General features: G+C 39.7%; 1 protein-coding gene across 1 annotated transcript; it reads left to right on the top strand.

Annotated features, from left to right (window-relative positions):
- The first annotated feature begins 1,608 nt into the window (after positions 1-1,608).
- LOC139461554 (visual pigment-like receptor peropsin) lies at positions 1,609-20,584 on the top strand. The gene is made up of 5 exons (XM_071243036.1): positions 1,609-1,720; positions 9,191-9,484; positions 11,637-11,989; positions 18,902-19,155; positions 20,506-20,584. Exons 1-5 carry the CDS (start codon positions 1,609-1,611, stop codon positions 20,582-20,584), a joined length of 1,092 nt encoding a protein of 363 aa, XP_071099137.1.
- The last annotated feature ends 1,589 nt before the right edge of the window (positions 20,585-22,173 follow it).

Consider the following 22,173-nt stretch of genomic DNA (forward strand, 5'->3'; position numbering starts at 1 on the left):
ACGACTAGCGCTGCCATCACAACCACCACCACACACAATCACGACTAGCGCTGCCATTAAAATCACCACCACCACCACCACTACTACCACACACCATCCCGACCACCACCACCACCACCACACACCATCACGAGTAGCGCTGCCATTACAATCACCACCACCACCACCACCACTACCATCACAACCACCACCACTGCCATCACCACAACCACCACCACCGAACTCCATCACGACTAGCGCTGCCATCACAATCACCACCACCACCACCACACACCATCACGACTAGCGCTGCCATCACAATCACCACCACCACCACCACACACCATCACGACTAGCGCTGCCATCACAATCACCACCACCACCACCACACACCATCACGACTAGCGCTGCCATCACAATCACCACCACCACCACCACTACCACACCCCATCCCACCACCAGTACCACACTCCATCCCGACCAACACTGCCATCCCCCCCCCACCACCACCACCACCGCCACACCCCATCCCACTACCACACCCCATCCCACCACCACACCCCATCCCACCACCACCCCCCCCCACCACCACCACCACCACCGCCGCCGCCACACACCATCCCATCACCACTACCACACCCCATTCCACCACCACTACCACACCCCATCCCACCACCACTACCATCACAACCACCACCACTGCCATCACAACTACCACCACCACACCCCATCCCACCACCACTACCATCACAACCACCACCACTGCCATCACAACTACCACCACCACACCCCATCCCACCACCACTACCACACCCCATCCCACCACCACTACCACACCCCATCCCACCACCACTACCACACCCCATTCCACCACCACTACCATCACAACCACCATCACTGCCATCACATCTACAACCACTACCACACCCCATCCCACCACCACTACCACACCCCATCCCACCACCACTACCATCACCACTACACCCACACACACACCTCTTCCCACATCTCCAGCCTGACCCCACTGCACACACCCCAAGAATTCATTGAAAAAGCAGTTAATCGTTAGATCTTACCTCACACATCCCTTGACGTTGGTCACCAGGTCTGCCAGATCAACAACCTACCTCCCATATGTCTGACTTCCGAGACGAAAGTATAAATACTCATGCCATTAATAAATACGTAATGTGTTCTTTTCATTTCGAGACAGGGTTCCTTGTCAAATATCGTTGCAACTAGAACATGAGGGGCTCCCCCGCTGATCTCATCAAAGTCTGATTCCTTAAACGAACGCACAAATCGATCGATATTGGTCAGCTTATTCTATAAAGACGAAAGCGCATTTGCTTAAATGTAAATTCTGTCATTATCTGTCTGTATTAGCGGTGAACCGAACCTACATGCACCTCATTATCAGCCTTAAGCTTGACGCACTTTTATTTTATCTTGGAAACGTAAGGTAATGAGCATGACGTTTTCTTTACATTTAAAGGCTCGCAGGCATCGTGCTGACTTTATTACTAAACCTGTTACATGAGTGTGGTATATCCCCTGGCACCAATGGTTACAAATGATGGATGCGCGTGCACTGGCTGCGAAGTTGCTGGTCATCAAAACAGCAGCGAAATGAATTATTTGATGAACATTTCTGAATGGGACAGACTGGTTTTGGAGAACAAAATTCGCCCTTTGACATCGGCTGGCTACCTCGGAACAGCCATATATCTTACTGTAATAGGTAAGTAGTTGATACACAATAATTTTGAATAGTTTCTTATACACATATTTAAGGATAGTTACATTTGTCAAAAGTTTAAGGAATTTAATCATTAATCAGGACACTGTCATTGTGTATTGAGGACACACTGCAGTCTTAAATTATTAAAGTATGCATGTATTAATAAGTAGTTATATTCATATTCTTATCCAGATCAAAATCGCAATGACAGATCAATGTTCAGTCATCTCGTCTCATTCATCTTCAACCTTGACTGACAAAATCTAACTAGTATGTTTCAAACTTTTAAAATTGAGAATCATTACAGGTCTCAATCAACTATAGAATTGTTTATATCAACTATATCTTCAGCTACTTTGCTTTGTACGGTTCCAAGTCTGGAAAACCTATTGATAGCTATATTCTTAAATGCTTTACGGGAGGTAGTTTTCGCCCCTTTCAGTTTGATATATATCCCAAACCCGAACAGCACATGATTTGGATGAGAATACAATTGTTATAACAGAGATTGTCATGGTACATACTACATGAGGATAGTGTATACCTTTCTTGGAATAAGACCTTCGCGCATTGCAATAAGTTTCAACTAAGATTGTAAAACTTATCACAAAGACGACGTATATAAAGCTTATATGTTGCACTTTCACCATTAACTGTAGCATTAGGTGTCTGGAGACATGTCTCTAGTTGACATATACTGGGTCAGGACAAGCTTACTCTTGTCGCGAACACCTGGTCTCAACACTGATTATCAGTAATCCATTCTTATAAATTTCACCGCTCTTTTGCCTTTTGCGCCTTTGCAGATAATCGAGACTGGTTATTCTCTGGCGTTGACGTTTTATGTTTAGTTGCCACCAAATCTCCCTTTCTATTTTTCAAGTCTCAAATCTCCGAACCATATAGAAATATGGGTTGAACCATGATCCATACTTTCCTGTTTTTCAATGAGAACAATTTACTTGCCTTTGCATGTATTTATGACGGGGCCTTCGGTGGGGCAGGATATGCTCATCTTTTCACGAACGCCTGGTATCATGACTATTTGATAGTGATAATAAACACATGCACATGATAGAGTGAGAATCTTACAATGAAATTTGATATTAGTGGAGAAAGTTATTATGATAATGGAAATGTAGCTTTTATTTGTATTTGGGTGTCACATATTTTAAAAGAAAAAACGTGAAGCTTGACTGTCTCAGTCTCCCAACGAAACAGATTTCATTGTGCCTATAAGGAAAAATAGCGGTGAAAATAATATGAATGGATCACTAAAAATAAATGGAGACAGCAGGTGTTCGCGAAAAGGGCAAGCATGTCTACAGCTCTTTTCTGTCTGAGTGTAACCATTATTTGCTTAGAGTTTTAAGCTTGTGTTACTGGTGGCAAACTTAGGACATAGCTTACATAGTCAGCTGAAGTTCACACAGGTTGGAAACTGAGGCTAGGAGAAAACCGAACACATTACAGTAATTACTTATGCTTCTGAAATGGAGACATCAATCAATTTAAATGTCACGCTAAATGTAGCGACAACAACAAAGTAATAAGATTATCGAAGTCTTAATAATCGCGATGGAAGAGAGGGTATAGAGTGAAGTAGATCAAAGTGGGTAAAGCGTTAGCTCGACATGTCGAAGGTCCGACTTCGATTCCCCACGTGGGTATAAATTGTAATGTCCCCCACCGTTATTTTGTTAAAATCGGCATAAAACCATAATCACTCATTTGCTTTGTGTGAGACTGTAAACATAGCTATGTATTAGATTATTGAAATAGGAATAGTGTCGGTGGTTATATTTTTGTAATCGACTTTTTTTCAAAAAGGAAACAGTTAGTCTACATGTTTGTTTATCTGTTTGTTGTTTAACGCCGCACTCAGCAATATTCCAGCTATATGACGACGGTCAGACTCTGAAAAAAATCCGGCCCTTTATCTTATTCCCTTTTCTATTCCAGGTATATTAATAAGTCGCTAATTGGATACATAACGGTATTTAGTTAGTGTTAAATTCTACACGGCTGCGTTTCTTTTCTTCTTGTGTGACAAAAGCATCAGTTACTGTTTCTGTTATGGTGATCCAGATTGCATCAAATTTGCCTCCTTGTAAACAAGTGCTAAAAGTATACTCTAACAGAAATTATCTCGGTTTATGTATCATATTTATCATATTTTTATCGATGCCCAGAAGAAGCATTCCCTCAAAGAAATAGCTACCCATCTGCAGTAAACACGTTACAGTCAGACCGTAAAAAAAATAAGTGACTAAACCTTTCAGTCATTTAGTGAACTGACTGAAATAACATTATCCATCTCAGATCAAACAACACACGCTAATTACTTTAATTAGCTGTAGATTGTTAATTAGTCTGGGCCATAAGCATGAACCGGCTTCGTCTATTTCCTTCAAAACAGATAGACCAGGTATGGTCAGATATTATGACAGGTGGTGAGGGAATTATTCTTCTTGTGCCAACCTCCAGTGTTGTTGTTGGTTCTGTGTCCTTCATTGGCATAATATAAACTTTTTAAATCTTCAAAACAAGTGCTCTACTTGCAAAACTCCACACTCCAAATCTTAGCTATGTTCATCCGTACTTCCAAGTAAACGTCTCCGCGGTCTTAGTTACTTAATTCACTAACGGTTCTTAAATGAAAAAACTGTAATTAATCTTATCCCATTACTAAGCGTTTGAATGTGTTATCTGCTATAAATATCAATATTTTCAAACTATCTTAGTTCAGTTACATTTCTTAATAGAAAAAAACTGTGATTAATCTTATCCCATTACTAAGCGTTTGAATCTGTTATCTGATATAAATATCAATATTATCAAACTACCTTAGTTCAGTTACATTTATAATAGAAAAAAAACTTTAATTAATCTTATCCCATTACTACTTATTAGAATAAATACATTGCTATTGATCTCTTTATTGGTGTTCTCAAGATGTCCAATCCAAAACACCCTAGGCTCAGTGACAGTCTCTGCCAACCAGATTATAAGTGTCAGTGACTGCATGGATTGCAGGGGTAGCCCAGTGGTTAAAGCGTTCGCTCGTCACGCCGAAGACCCGGGTTCGATTCCCGACATTGACACAATGTGTGAAGCCCATTTCTGGTGTCCCCTGTCGTGATATTACTGGAATATTCCTAAAAGCGGCGTAAAACCATACTCACTCACTCATGGATTACACTGAGCCTAGAGAAACCACTCATTCATGGTTAGACAACCGAGGCATTGTTAGATCACCAGGGTTGTAATTCTTTTCACGTGGCTGTATGATCTACACGTCACTGCGAACACCATAATTTTGTCCATTATACACACGATTCGTTATGAGAAATACACATTAACTGATATTGATACAGCACTGACCCAGTCTGACATAGACGGCGCATATGAAACTTGGTGTGACATAGTAAAGTCCTAGTGTGAGATATTTGATAAACTCACCCCCAAAACGGTAACAAAATTGTTTCTTACTACAATATGTGACATATACAAAATAACATTATTGACAACATTTCGAGACAGGGTTCCTTGTCAGAACATAATGCTCCCCCGCTGATCTCATCAAAGACTGATTCCTTAAACGAACGCACAAATCGATCGATATTGGTCAGCTTATGTCCATAAAGACGAAAGCGCATTTGCTTAAATGTAAATTCTGTCATTATCTGTCTGTGTTAGCGGTGAACCGAACCTACATGCACCTCATTATCAGCCTTAAGCTTGACGCACTTTTATTTTATCTTGGAAACGTAAGGTAATGAGCATGACGTTTTCTTTACATTTAAAGGCTCGCAGGCATCGTGCTGACTTTATTACTAAACCTGTTACATGAGTGTGGTATATCCCCTGGCACCAATGGTTACAAATGATGGATGCGCGTGCACTGACTGCGAAGTTGCTGGTCATCAAAACAGCAGCGAAATGAATTATTCGATGAACATTTCTGAATGGGACAGACTGATTTTGGAGAACAAAATTCGCCCTTTGACGTCGGCTGGCTACCTCGGAATAGCCATATATCTTACTGTAATAGGTAAGTAGTTGATACACAATAATTTTGAATAGTTTTCTATACACATATTTAAGGACAGTTAAATTTGTAAAAAGTTTAAGGAATTTAATCATTTTAGGATAACATTATTGACAACACACTAAATTAAAAGCTAATTAACAAATCATGACCAATATATACATAACTACTCCCTACTACAACAATAATAAAAAGAGACGATACAAAAAGCCTTGGTGGAATGGACATTGGGCTGAGTTATGAAAAATATGTGAGTGGCCGAAAAGAACTGGTTAAAAGAGTGGCGTCCATAAAAAAGTTTAAACCTCTATATGTAACAAAACGAAAGGGTTTCGATAGGTGTGTTCATTTACTGTTCAACGTTGTAAACGGCAACATGTAGATAAAGTGCAGACAGATATTACTGAGGCCGCTAATGGAGACTGTCATTAATTTCTGGAAAGCTATAGGTTAAGTTCGAGTTGGTAGTGAGCGGTGCAGGGCCGTACCTATGGAGATTATATTACCTGATGGTACTGCCTCTACTTCCTATTCAGAAGTTACGGATAAATGAGGAGGACATAACAAGTGATGACTTGTACACGGCAATGTCAAAGGTCAAAAATGGGAAAGCCACGGGACCCGATGACATTACTATTAAGTTTTAAGGAATAATAACACTGTGCTGTTCTTGTGAAATTGTTTAATATATGTTACAGTACACAGAAGATCCAGGAAATGTTTCCAAGAGCATAATTAATCCCATACTGAAATCTAACACCTCATACCCTAGAGATCCCCTCTCATAAAGGGGGATGTTTAGTTTCGGTGTTAAAATTGTACTGTAATGTCCGAATAACAGATTAACATTTTGGGCGGAAAACACAGGTTTTATTGCGGAAGAACAAAATGGCTTTAGAAAGGGTAGGAACATTATAAACCAAGTAAGCATAAGATATATGGATGAACAACTTTACCATTTAGGAGCGACGTTTCGGTATAGGTTCTGACACTGTTATCAAGGAGGTGACGAGTTGATGGTACAGGGGCTATGTAATCGCCTTGATCACGGCTGGGATTGTCACGGAAGTGGTCCGATAGTTCCAGCATCTAAGGGGACAAAATCAAAGCCCTCATGGCCAACCTCAAAGTCTTCAAGTTAAAAACAACTACAAGAAGACTCAAACCTTCTATGAACCGTGATCAAGGCTATTACATACCCCCGGCGTACCATCAACTCATCAAAGACCCTAATCAGTCATGATTCTTTTGTTGATACTGCTGGCTTCACCTGTTAAGATGTGTACCTTATCTACCCCTTTTGTGTACATAACAGGCTTCTCCACTCCAGTGTAGCTACATCCCAATCTATTGAACTGTAAACACTGCCTCATACCTGTATATATGCTTGTCAACTGTCCCAACACTTGCTTGATAAAGGTGTCTGAACCCAACCAACTAAAACCACACAATCCTTCCGACTCCCAAACAACCAATCAATATTCACGGCAGAACTAATGGGCATGGCCTCAGCCCTCCATAATCAAGAATCCAAAAAACAAAACAAAATCCTAATACTTACCGACTCCCTAAGCGGACTGCAAGCCCTCCAAAACAAAAATACCCAAAACCGATCTAAATTAATAAATCAAATACTTAAAAGCTCCAACGACCTAACTAAGGCAGGCAAACAAATAACCTTCTTGTGGATACCCGCCCACGTAGGAATATACGGTAATGAAAACGCCGATAAAGCAGCTAAACTATCCCTCAAAATCCCAGAAATAAGCTTAAACTTACCAAACTCAAAATCAGAAATTAAAAGCGTAAACAAGCAAAAAATCACCAAAAAAATGGCATAACCTTTATCTAAACTCAAATAGCCAAATCAAAAAAGTACTGAGCAAACCACTAACCAAACCAAAAGTTCTCCATCCATCAAAAAAAATCGACAGAGTAATCACTAAACTCCAAACAGGACACACCAACCTAAATAACCATCTAAACAAAAATTAAAAAAAACATACTAAAGGTAACTGCCCACACTGCAAACAACTAGAAACCCCAGAACACGCACTCATCCACTGCACACACTACCTAACACATCGAACCGCATTACAAACCACCCTCAATCTAAACAAGGCTCTCACTCTAGAAGCAATACTAAACCCACAAAATAAACTAGAAAACTTCAAGGCCTTAGGCGTATTCTTAATCAAAACGGAACTAATAAAACGCATCTAAAAACACTATAATCTACTAAATCAAAATTACATAAACAAACAAACATCCACCATACCCAGCTCCCTTAGTTCTCCTCCCCAACCCCATCGGCATCTATTCGGAGTTCTGTTTGAATCATAAAATTTGTGAAAAATGTGATATTCTTGTGTGTCTTTTGAAATCAACTGTGAATGATGTATGGAAAATATGGGCGTATCGACAGTCCGTTTCTTGGTATCGTTTATTTAAAACAAAATATGGAAAACTACGTAAAAGCTTTAATGCCTGGTTTAGAAGCGCCCTTTCTCAATTTAGGTGCGGTGTTGCTCCCATTCGAATTGAAACTGGGCAATATGATAATCTTCCTGTCCATCAATGTATATGCCCCTATTGTAATAACACTGTGATAGCTATATATATAGAAAACGAAGTCCATGTTTTATCGAATGAGCCTGTTTACGATGACTTACGTTTTAATCTTTTGCAAACTGCATGTTATTGAAATAGTTCATTTAAAAAATATAGAAAGCTAGAGCAGCTATGCTTTTTATTGTCCAGTGAGTATAAGCCAAAAAATCTGCTTTCATATTCTACAGCGACGGAGGAACATGTTTTGTCAGTGACAGTAACAGTATTTGTACATGGATTATATATTATCTTTTACAACACTCTCATAATTCCATAAGGAATGGCCCAAGTATTATCATTCAAAGCTATCATTCTAATGTAATACTGTGTATAGTACACTGTGTACATCGGTGTGAGATTATAATAAATAATTTATCTGCTATCAACCAAATCACCGAACCTGACCACCTGATCCATTAAACCGCCTCCTGACCCCTGACTTTTGACCGGTCTGTTTGATGGTTGTGGAGGTTCTTAAACTTAACTGGAATGTCATTCTTAGTGACCAGAGTAGATGGACACCCAATGGTATGATGTAGACTCTTCCAATATGCACTAATAACACAACTTGATTGGTGATCAAAACCTTTCAAGGGGATAGGCGTTCACTCAAAATTCAACTGTCAAATGTTAACTTCAGCTTCTAAGCTTTTGGGCTAACTAGTTACCTTTCTGGAACAGACTATAATCCCCCAGCCCCATGCCCTTAATCCTCCCGGATTTCAGTTTGGAGCTAACAAGGAAGATCCCGTTCTAATTGGGAATCCACACCGGACTTAAAAGGCAATCTACCACCTTTCTGTTTTCAGGATTAATTGCAACAATCGGCAACGTCTTAGTGCTGGTTGTGTTCTACAAGCATAAGAAGCTGAGGAAGAATCCCCACAACCAGCTGCTTCTGAACCTCGTTATCTCCGACCTAGGCATCTCTCTGTTTGGCTACCCGCTGACAACATCGTCTAATTATGCTGGCAGATACCTGTTTGGGAAAGTTGGTTGCGTCATACAAGGCTTCTTGACTTTCACCCTGGCACAGACCGACATGAATACACTGGCTTGTTTGAGTGTCTATCGTTTCATTGCAGTGTGTATGCCGGGGGATGGTAAGAGTTTGTCTTAAAGCCCTTAAAACACGTGGTAAATATATATTACCCAAAACAAATTAAACAACACCAACTATTGGAAGACTGTGTTGCAATACCACCAGCCATGAAAGATTAACTAAAGTCTTATGAAAACGATCGGGTGTTCTTTAACTTCTTAAAGTAGTATACATGTATATTAATTTTGTTAACATTACATTAGTAAGTCTGCATTCAGCTTAACATAGGCTAGAGATATACTGGAGTCTAGTTAATCGGCATTTTCTTTTTACGACACTTTTAAATATACACAACGTTTGTTTAGGAAACGGTGCAACCTCGTCCATCCGGATTTTTTGCATATGTTCAAAATCTGTCCGTTGTTAAAGTGATCACGTACCAGGCAGACCGACTGCAAATGTGGGTATCATTTCGAAGATGCTTTCCATTTTCTGCTTACCTGCGGAAACCACGCAAATATTAGAAATAACATGTATTTTACACCTATGGATAACAACAGATGACAACAGTTTTATACGACAGATCTTCATTCAGCGGTGCAAACGACATTGAAATTCTTAAATCAGTCCACGATTTTACTGTAAAAAGTAACAGATTTGAATAGTAATTATAATAATCTGAATACATTTTTGATAAAATATTGAAATTGAGATACTTCATGCCTTTAACTCAGACACGACCAGCTCTCACTTACGGTTACAGCTTAATTTATGTTTTGTACATAGATATTCAACATGACCATATTTATATAATGTCACCAACTGTATTCTGTATTTCCTGGCGCGGTATTTATATAAGTAATGTTTTGCATGTTTACTGATCCAGATTTCATTTAAGAAATAAAAATATGAACACAATGTCATTTAGAAAGTGGTCAAATGTAACAAATGTTTTTATCTGGGATAACACTTTAAGTGCCTCACTCTGGCGGCGTGGGTTCGAATCCCGGATGGGACTCAACCCCCCAAAAGTACGAGAATCTGTACTTTTACAAAGAAAGTGTTATCCCAATTATAATTTTTTTTACATTTGACCACTTGCTAAATGGAATTGTGTGTTCATATTTTTCAGCAATGTTAGCCGGGCCAATTTACACTTGTCAGAGTGTCGTACTTTCATTTTTGTGGAAGCCTCGGTGGTATAGGGGAGGTTTGCTCGGGTCCAGAATCAAGTGGATAAAGGTGGTTCTGGTGAGACTGGAAGACGTTTGACCGATGTTTTATTAGGAGGGAACAACAGGGACATATGAGGAGCGTCTCAAAATTAAAAATAAATTGACCCATCCGAAGTTGGTCTTTCAGGAGTTGGAATTTAGCCTCTCCATGTCAGTTTTTCTTCCACTTTGGGGCCCGCTTGCCGCCTACCTCACATTGCACGTGTAGTGTTGCGTTGGTCCAAATTCTGACTTTTATAACATTTCAACCAAATTCATATTCACAAGAAATAAAGAAAGACATTTTATTAGAGTGTTTCATCATAAACTACAATTTGCACAACACCCGAAACATTTAAAAAAAATATATAATCATAAATGGTTACCCTGAGCTGTCATTGACTGTCGATAACGGGCGACGCAGATCTTGATCAGTAATTGCCAAGATGTCTATGCATGTTTGGTTTTGTTACATCTGTAGCTGAAACTTTCGAAGCACAATATTTTGCCTCCACGATATAAAGGCATAATACTGCAAGTGATGATAACAAATCCGAATTACCAAGACGTAAGAAACAGTGCGCCAATGTATCTTTACCAGTGTTTTATGAACATTTGAAAAATGCAAGTCTTTGAAGGGCATTTAGAAATGATCCACATACGGAAGAGAATACTATAAGCGCTAATTTACTGTTAAGTGTTGGCTTCGACCAATCATTGCTAATTACGTATCAGTGCCAATTATCCCCGTGAAGATCCGGATTAGAATAGGTCTTCAGCTTGCTTTAAAAGGCGACTAACGGGATCGGGATTGGTTGATGCATGTCATCGATCCCAATTGCGTCGACACCCACTCACAATAAAGTCACACAGCAATTCAAAATCAACACCTCAACACTATGTATCTATCTATGTATTAGTACAAATGCCATTTCTAATTTGTGTTACAAAATACAAATTCAAGCCTGGAATCAGTGACACCTCCATGTTTAACTTCAGTTCACCGCCTAACCCGTTCTGTGACCATCAAAGTGATAATATTCCTGTGGGTGTATTCCCTTTTATGGACCGTCCCTCCGCTTCTGGGCTGGAGCGCCTATACCTACGAACCCTTCGGGACCTCCTGCAGCATAGACTGGGACGACGAGGACTCTGGAGCTGTCGCTTACACATGGTGCCTTATTGTCTACTGCTACCTCCTCCACATCATCATCATAGCCTACTGCTACTACAAGATCGCCATGAAGGCCAAGGAGGTCCACTCAAGGCTCAAGCATTTTACCATTGGGGGAATATGCAACTCCGATTCCATGTGCCTGCGACGTGTTCAAATGGAGCGGAAATCAAGCCTTGTAAGTTCATTCATTCATTCATTCATTCATTCATAAAAAAAACTGCCTTTTTATAACACTCTGCTAGTTGCGCATGTACAGTAACTGTACACGTCACTTCTGTGTTCACGAATGGCCTAGTCGTCTTAGGCGCCGCATTAAACTATGCAGGAATCAGAAACCCATGATCGAATCCCGGGCCCCGATTGTATTTCTTGGTTTGTCAGCACCACTCACTCACTCGCTCGCTCGCCCGCCCGCCCGCCCGCCCACCCACTCACTCACTCACTCACGAACCCACCCACCCACCCACTCACACACCCACCCACCCACTCACTCACTCACTCACTCACTCACTCACTCACTCACTCACTCACTCACTCACTCACTCACTCAATCACTCACTCACTCACTCACTCACTCACTCACTCACTCACTCCTTTGTAACAGGAGACACACAATACAAGGGTTGATATAAAAACAAGTTCAATGAAACGGTCAGTTTGTTAAATGTATGGGTGTGTAAAAAATTACAAGTAAAGTCTTTGTTCGTCAAATAATATTGAAAATTCAATAATTTCCCCAAAATATGTAATCAACGCAGGCATGTTTAAAACAATATGAACCAAATTGATTTCAATTCATTACCTGTTTTACATCTTAAACCATGATTTTGACTACTATGCGATTCCCTCCCGTACATACTGAATTTGATAAACAATATCTTTCCCCAGTAAATGAGCACAGTTGCCTGTTCAGGCCGAAACTAATAAAATCCGTATTAAATAATAAAAATGCTTGTACTGTCAATTCAATTATTCATGTGAAAGTCATGTTCCAAAAACGAATTATTACAAACAATTGACAAAATTAGAAATGCATGGATTTTCTTTAAAATTCCCCAAATAAACCACGGAGGCAGAATAACCTGCTTGGAATTTTTAGTTTAATTAAGCATACGTGCGTCTACGACTGTCATAACTTTACGATATGTTTGTTTCTATTGTTAAACGTCGCCCCCGCAATATTCGGTTACATCTTGATCGGTCGAATGTCAAGACTGAATTTGATCTGATCGGTCAAAACCCGCTTGAGCGTATTCCACCCTGATCGGTCGAATGTCAAGACTGAGTTTGATCTGATCGGTCAAAACCCGCTTGAGTGTATTCCATCCTGATTGGTCGAATGTCAAGACTGAATTTGATCTGATCGGTCAAAACCCGCTTGAGCGTATTCCACCCTGATCGGTCGAATGTCAAGACTGAATTTGATCTGATCGGTCAAAACCCGGTTGAGTGTATTCCACCCTGATCGGTCGAATCGGTGTGGCTGACCAGGCTTGACGGCCTCCAGGGCCCACTTGCACAAAGCGATCTTAGCGCTACAACTATTGTAAGCCTACAATGTATGTTAAAGTATGGGAGTTACGATCATCATATTCTTCATATCTCAGTGCTCCCTAAGTGAAAAAAATCAATTTAAATAAATTAAATATGAATAGGTGGCCGAAGTCGTATTATGTGATGGTTTATATTTGTTATATTTGTTTGTATGTTTTTGAAGGAGAATACCCCAATTTCTTGTTTTCATATAATTCTACGTGAGTAGAGGCAGATGGTTTGATGCCCCGCGCTATTGTATTTCCTGGTTTTATTAAGATGCGTCTTACGTTTCAACATTAGGTTGAAGCGGTCGTTAAACTCCAAACTACTACAACTACTACTACTACTACCACTACTACTACTACTACTACTACTACTGTTTCAACATTAAGCACGATGGCTAATTCAGTGTATCAGATAGGCTTGCCATGGAGGTTTTATGTATACCATAAACAGCTAAGAGAAGGCGTGGATCAATGAGAAGACCGAAAGATAGACTCAGAAATATGAGATTACTGCCTTGGAATACACGGATTCCGTTGCGAACATGATAGGCGTGTGGGATTAAACTGCCCATATCTCCCGTTATTGGTGTAGTAGTTAGTTTGCTGTTCGTGTTTTCCCTACTTAAGAAAAAGTTAGTATGGTTTTACAGCTCTTTTAGCAATATCACGACGGGGGACACCAGAAATGGGCTTCACACATTGTACTCATCTGGGGAATCGAATCCGGGTCTTAACCGTGTTGACCACTAGGCTACCCCACCGCCACCCCCTTACCCCTTTCGACGTAAGAGAGCACAATTCTGTCCACTCTCTTGCTAGCTAGTCTCCGAGGTCCGTGCTTCACGTTTTAACAGCTCAGCGTGCCAATGTAGTCAAGTCAGACAACGCCTATACAGTAAAACAAACGGCCAACATTCTAGCTGAGCACTTCTAATCAGTCTGCAGCACAATTTGCAGCACAGAATTCCAACAGGACAAAATGCTTATGTCTAAGGTATCAAATCAGCCGCACGGCAAGCATGTGGTGTACAATATGCCAAACACTTACCAACCTATCTCACTCACTTCAAACATGTGCACAGCTATGGAAGCCATGGTTACAAAAAGGGTCATCCACCATCTTGAAACCTTACAAACATCAAACCTGATGAAAGCGGCTTCAGGGGGGAGACTTAAGTCTAGATCATATACTAAGACTGGAAAATGAATAAAATCGGCTCAATTAAACAGACAATACTTAGTCGCAGTATTTCTGCACTTCAGCATCGCCTACGACATGGTATGGCATGACGGAGTCCTCCCCAAATTAGCACAAAATGGAGTAGAAGGGTACATGGCAAACTTTATAGACAGCTTCCTGCAAGATAGGTCGCTATCAGTGATGCTCTGTCAATGAACCACGCCACTCAGCATCAAATACTGTCTTGAGCTACCTCGACAGGATACGATACAAAGCCCTTAAGCTGGCCACAGGTGCAACAACAGGTACTTCACTTGAAGCAATACAATTAGAAACAGGAGAACTCCCACTGAAAGCAATAATAGTGCAGGCAGCATGATATCGTTCTGGAGACGAACATCAAACCCTTTGGTTTAAAAAGATATGTTATGGCAAAAACACCCGAGATGAAGCCCTAGCTTTTGAGGGAAAGATCCCTCACAAAAGCTGAGATAGTAGTACGTGAACTCACCCGAAGTCACAATTGTGTTGGGATTCAGGCTCCAAGAAGTCTCTACAAAGAATTACATACCCCCTTGGACTATACAAACTCGAACAGTTGACACTGCTTTAAAACCAGTAGTCACTAAAATAGAAAACCCAAGTTGAACTTTAATATGATGTGTAGCTGTCACTTAACTTCAAACTACCTGGGACAGATGGGCCCATTTATACTCCAATGGGGGATATTGAGCTAACTGGAAACTAACCGCTTAGCCAACCTTTGTGATAGCTTGTATACAGCTGCTTGCTGCTTGTACACTCGTTCATTGATTATTCATCAGTGATCATTGTATGTGAGTGAGTGAGTCGGGTTTAACGCCGCTTTTAAAAGTATTCCAGTTATATCACGGCGTGTCAGCTTAATGTGGGAGGAAAGCCCGAAGTGATACAGGTCTCAGACGTTTACCACTTCGGTGAAACCCACCGGTTTTGTGCTGACAAACCTAGAAACATAATTGTGGAGAACGGTGATTCGAACCCACAATCATAGGTTTCTGGCTTTCCCAAGGAATGCAACTCTGCACAGCGAAACGCGGCGCCTTAGACGACTGGGCCACCCGTGTCCCCTTTTATTTTTTAAACATACAATTTGATTTCAAACATTTAATAATAAAAACAAAACCTTTTCGCATATTACACAACTGCTGATAGGCACCTTAGACATGTTATCTTTGCAAATCCTTAAATTTGCTTTTTTGGGGGACAAATTTACATTTCAAACAGTAGGGGCCAGTTGATTGCAAATTCATTTCTTACCCCAGTCTTAATTGAACTAATTTAATTTTACAAAAACATGCCCAGCTACAGATTACTTTTTACAAACAGTTGCAGGAATTAGTGATGGTTAAATAGACATAATCAACTTTAACAACAGCTCTTTCAACTTTCAATTACATAAACAATAAATTTGGTATACTCTCTTTTCCCTCGTCCCCAGTTTATAACCGTAAGTGGTTATAACTTTCTTAATAAGGTAACTAGAGGAAAAGTACTCTGCTTTATATTTGTCACTTGATATGGTGTAAGAAACAATATATACATCTTTGATCCTCTTTGTTGAAATTCTAATAACTCAATATCAAAGACTCCTCGTGAGAATATTAATCCATTTTCAATATTTACTTTAACAAAAATGAACGAATAGAAGTTTAATGCAATAGAAAAGAATGAATAACGGTTTGTACGAATTCTCAAAAAGGCAGTGTCAAGTCTTTCTTTTTCTGTAGGCGATTGTTATGTGTGGTATTTGCAAGGCAGATAGTGTAATTAGGTTGCCGATATTTTGACGTATGTATAATGGACAAATAATCTAGTTACACAATCATTTAGAGCTAGATATGCCACAGAATCGATATCACAGAACACCGTCGCATACGAACTGACAGATTTACCCAGGGTTACAGAGCGGTGGGGTAGCCTAGGGGTTAAAGCGGTGACCAGGTGTACAATGAGTGAAGCCCATATTGCCGTGATATTGATGGAATATTGGTAAAAGCGGCGTAAAACTATACTCAATCACACAGTGTTTAAACCCGGGTCGACTACCTTTTTAGAGCTACACCATGCCTGGGTTGTTGAACCATGCATGAGCGGTTTCTCAGTGCAAACCATGTAGTCACCGACCCGTATAATCTGTTTTGGAGAGACCGTCTGTGGACATAGGGGCGTTTGGGTAGGGACAACGTGAATAGCAGTGTATTTAATTCATATTCTTAGTAATGGGATAAGACTAAAATAAAGTGGGGTTTTTCAATCAAGAAATCTCAGTGAAATATGACAGTTTGACAAAATAGATATTAATAGTAGAAAATAGATTCAATTTTAATTTCGTGCACCCCTGTTCACAGTAAAATGGGTTGATCCACATGCCTACTTTGACCAACAATATCTAAATTCATTGCATAATCTACATTTCGAATATCTTGAGTCCCCATTTGAATTATTGTAAACTTGGTTTTGTTGTGCCCTTGAGACTCACGTGAATGATCTCTGATGTAGTTGATATACATGTCGCGTCGTTCAAATATAATATTTGTAAAACAAGTTAGATATTCAAGTGAGTGAGTATGGTTTTACGCCGCTTTTAGCAATATTCCAGGAATATTACGGCGGGGGACACCAGAAATGGGCTTCACACATTGTACCCATGTCGGGAATCGAACCCGTGTCATACCAAGTAACGTTAAAAGATTGCATTTGTTGTTACCCTGCCTGGCGCTCGGCATTAAAGGGAAACAACTTTTAAAGGTTTTGAAATATTGCTCGGAAGTTTCTTCTCGGATTCAAAACTTGGACAATAATCTCTACGGGTTTGACTTGTGTTCGGCGCTATTCTCGCTGGGCTGCGTGAAGCAGCATCTATCGGAGGATCGAACAATGAGAAGCCGATACAATGGATATACAATAAAGAGCTGCACCCAAACTGACATTTGTTTTTGTTGTTGAGTAATATATACACGATTTGAAAGACTAACGCTATCGGTCAACATTATATTATGCACAGTACAAAATACGCAGTATTACTTCAGAGAATTCAGGTAAACGAACAGGTGCACGTGATAACAAACTTGGTCAATAAAAAAACTGAAATAGAAATTTCAGGTACAGTATCACTAGACATGATGATTGATCGTTTAATTGTATTTTCTGTTCTGTTAGACATTGTTTTAAACGCAGGGATTAAGATTACCTTAAATGATTACCTCGTAAATTAAGCCGGAACTAACAAGAAGCTGTACACACCTGTTCTCCTAATATCCCGATGGGAGTGAGTGAGTGAGTATGGTTTTACGCCGCTTTTAGCAATATTCCAGCAATATCAAGGCGGGGGACACCAAAAATGGGCTTCACACATTGTACCCATGTCGGGAATCGAACCCGGGTCTTCGGCGTGACGAGCGAACGCTTTAACCACTAGGCTACCCGACCGCCCCCCCGATGGGATATCAAATACCCAATAATATAACTCCAAAGAATTTTGATGCAATGATCTTAGGAATTGTATCTGAAACTATTATTTTATCAAAAATAATATATTCCAATATCGAGTTATTAGTTGCAGCTTTTAGTATATAATATTCAAATGATAATTACCATAAGCGTAGCACTTTGGAACAACTTATTGTTGTTGCCGGATATGTTTTCGTAGGATACAATTTGATTAATCGCCGTTTCGGCCTCCTGCATTCTTGCTACAGCAAATGGAAGAAAGCAAAATGCGAATATCGTAATGGCAACCGACAAAAGTTATGTGTTTTATATCAGGGAGTTGCCTTGTACGTGGAATGTATCCGTCAACATCCAGTTAAAGGAACAGTATCCTTTACATCTGAAGCTGTACAAAGAAACATGTTCGATGCCACCTGTGTTTGTGACCATCTAATATTTCAATATGCTTGATTGACTCAATTACTGACAGGCAGCACAAAAACATATGTCAAGTTTTAAATTCTTCTCGTACATATGTCAAGTTTCAAATTCTTCTCGTACATATGTCAAGTTTCAAATTCTTCTCGTACATATGTCAAGTTTCAAATTCTTCTCGTACATATGTCAAGTTTCAAATTCTTCTCGTACATATGTCAAGTTTCAAATTCTTCTCGTACATATGTCGTTTCAAATTCTTCTTGTACATATGTCAAGTTTCAAATTCTTCTCGTACATTTGTCAAATTTCAAATTCTTCTCGTACATATTTCAAGGATTTGATCAGATTTCGAATTCTCGATTAAGTACGTATCATATACTGTTTGTACCTTTTTCCATGATATACAGAAGGTGTGTTGTGATACCTAATTTACTTTGAATATCTTTTTTTTAACCAGATGTCTCTGGCCTTAACAGCAAACTTCGTAGTCCTCTGGTCCCCGTATGCCTTCGTTTGCCTATGGTCGGTTTATGACCCAAATCTTCCTAACTGGATCACCGTGTGGCCTACAATGTTTGCTAAGTTCACCTGTACACTCAACCCTATTTTGTACTTCATGACGCATCCGACTTTCAAGCGACACGTAATGGCATTGTTTCCTCAAGCAAGAGACCGACCTTCAACAAGCGGCCAAGAAATGCGCCCCCTGAGGTAAACTCTCCTTCATATGAACCAGACAATCACTTTGGTTTGCAGATCAGTCAGTCACGCTTTAGTCAATATCCAAAACAGAAAATACTTGTGTCCAGTATCTATTCAGTACGGTGGCCTATAAGGGACAAAGAGTCAATATTTTGATATTTCACCTACTTTTTCAAATTAACACAATTTGTCAGGCCTTTTCGTTTATGTTTTTGACATTTTCGTTTTTGTTTTTGACATTTTCGCTTCACTTTTCAGCGATTCAATATCTACTTTATACATGATTTATCACATATTTGTATGACAAATCGTGTTAATTTGCAAAAGGTTACGATAAAAGTAAGTGAACTATCAAAATATTGAAAAACAGACCCCATGTCCCTTATGGGCCACCGTAATTCAGAGAGAGAATGAATGGATGTCAACTTCTTTATCATGAGGAACAAATTGTACCAGGCTACATGATTACTCCTTCATCGGGTGAATGAATGCTATGAAGCAGTGAGCATACATGTGATAAGATGTGATAAAAGTAATAAGATAGCACAGGTGGAAACATTAACAATCGAAGTCAACATCTATCGATGGGTACAATGAGTGAAGCCTATTTCTGGTGTCCCTTGCCGTGATATTCCTAGAATATTGCTAAAAGCGGCGTAAAACCATACTCACTCACACAGTGACCGGGTCGTCTAATTTTTAGAGCTTCGCTACGCCTGGGTTGTCTAACCATGCATGACTGGTTTCTCCGTGGCTCGGCGTAATCCGTGGAGTCACTGATCCGTATAATCTGTTTGGGAGAGACTATCTATGGGCATATGTGTGTTGGGACAACTTATATTTTAAGATGGATATTAAAAAACAGCGTAGTTATTCAAATTCTTTGTAATGGAATACAATTAATTAAAGGTGTATTTTTCAATAAAGAAACATTAGTGAAAAAAGATAGTTTGACAATATAGAGATTAATAGTAGATAATAGAATTTTTTTCTATATGACTCCTTGTAAGTGCAATACTTCACACCACAGGTAGGTAGACCGGATTTACTTTATTTTTCAATAGCCACTGTGGATGTCACATTATCCTCCTATACTACGATAAATTAATCAAGCTGGCTTCCATTTATCCATTGCTAATTACCAATTATTTTAACTTGTACCAAAACACATGTGCAAACAAATTCAACTTGAATAATTATTTATTAAACTGGCAGTTGGATTAAGGAAAAGCGAGTACCGGAACGTGACAGTCAAGCGTTCGGCCACTTGGCCAATGAAAACTTCACATTAAAAAAGTATTTTGTGGCAATTTTCAAGGTTTTATAATAAATTTCTTTTTTTTATATCTTTTTTTTCAGAGCAAGCAGAGTATTTACAACGGACCGGAACAAGGAAGATGTTTATACGGGGAAGAAACATCATCTACAAGACATGTAATGCTACCCTCTCTCTTTGGTGCAACGCACTCCGGATATAACGAACCTCTGATATTCCGAACTCATAGTTATGAAGGTTATCAGGTATTTTCAAATTAATAAGAACTAAACTTTGTTCATTTCAACAACTCAATCGTTAGGACTTTAGACAACACTAAATACATGGGTAAGCATGTCCAAAAAGGCTAATTTGAGAGGTTTTCATGGACTTCCTAAGTCTGTCATACAGACCCTGAAACACATATATCCAGTCGAGCTCATGTATTATTTTAATGTACTGATTGATTTAAAAAAAAAAAAACAGCAAAGAGGGTTTGGGTGACCCTGGCACAGTCAGGCTGGTGAGGCTAATCATTAAATCAGGGCCTTGCCCCCTATACACGCAGCACAGACAGCGAATGGGACTTCTCCCAGGAAACGCTGCCTAGTCAAACCCACTCAGGACTTTTCGTTTAATGTGAAGACTCCCCAACACTGCAGCCTTCTGCATTACCCAGATTGTCAGAAGGACTGTATTCCTGGTAGCAAACCCGGATACTATCCCAATGTCAGTCAACAGATTGGGAGGTACCAAACCTAAAGCATCAAGAACAATGGGGAGTCGGATAACTTGGTACTTTGGATACAAGCGTGACATTTCGAAAGTGAGTTCCGCAAATGTTTTTCCTAAATCTTGTCATTCACATTAGTGTCAAAAAGAACAGAAAATGCAATGATATTTCATTGGATTTATAAAAAAAAGGACAAGATCAGGTTTGTTGGATATATACGGGCCTATTGCAAAGCATTTTGTATTTATCATTTCCATGACGCCCTCTACATATTCCGGGTCGTGCTATGGATGGACTTCTGTGTCAAAACAGCAAGCATAGTCTCCCCTTGATTCTGGGCCGATTTGACACGGCACTTCTCTTTGTTGACATTCATTTCTGTACAGTCCAGCAGTACATAATTATCAACAAAATAAACATTGACACTGAGATTCAATCACATTAAAATCAGATCTTAGTTCTCGCTGGCGCTATACAAAGATCAGAGGACATCCCATTACAGGTCACGTCAGACCGACCTTTCGCGAACTCTGACCGACCAATGGAATTACTGACAAGAAGTTGATATTAGCCAATCAGAAGGCAGCTTTCTCGTGCTTTACGGCACTAATTTCAAATTGGCGACTACGCTTCGAAACATATTTATTAAACGTGATTATCTTGTTTCGTCCAATCAACAACACCAAAAGAATATGAAAGGACGGGTACATCATAAATATTAGTGGCTTTGACCATTTTGTGAGCGTTCAGCTCTGAACTCCAGATTTTCTTAACTCTAAGTTTGTACTGTGCCCGAAGTGTTTCCATGTTATGGGCATTCTGGCGTTTTTCCCTAACCTGCATCCCTAAGTACGAATATGCCTGACCTTCACCGAGATGGCCAATAACTCCTATCCCAGATATACTGACTAATCCTCCCTATTCTACCTTGCCACTGTTTGAATGAGAATGTTGCATTTCCCGAGTCCAAATGACACGCCCATATCACAAGAAAAGGACTCGACAATGAGAATCTGTATTTTAGTGTGGAATCTCCATT

The sequence above is a fragment of the Haliotis cracherodii genome, unplaced genomic scaffold (assembly GCF_022045235.1).
Source record: "Haliotis cracherodii isolate W230 unplaced genomic scaffold, xgHalCrac1.p SCAF_15, whole genome shotgun sequence".
In the NCBI taxonomy this organism is placed as follows: domain Eukaryota; kingdom Metazoa; phylum Mollusca; class Gastropoda; order Lepetellida; family Haliotidae; genus Haliotis; species Haliotis cracherodii.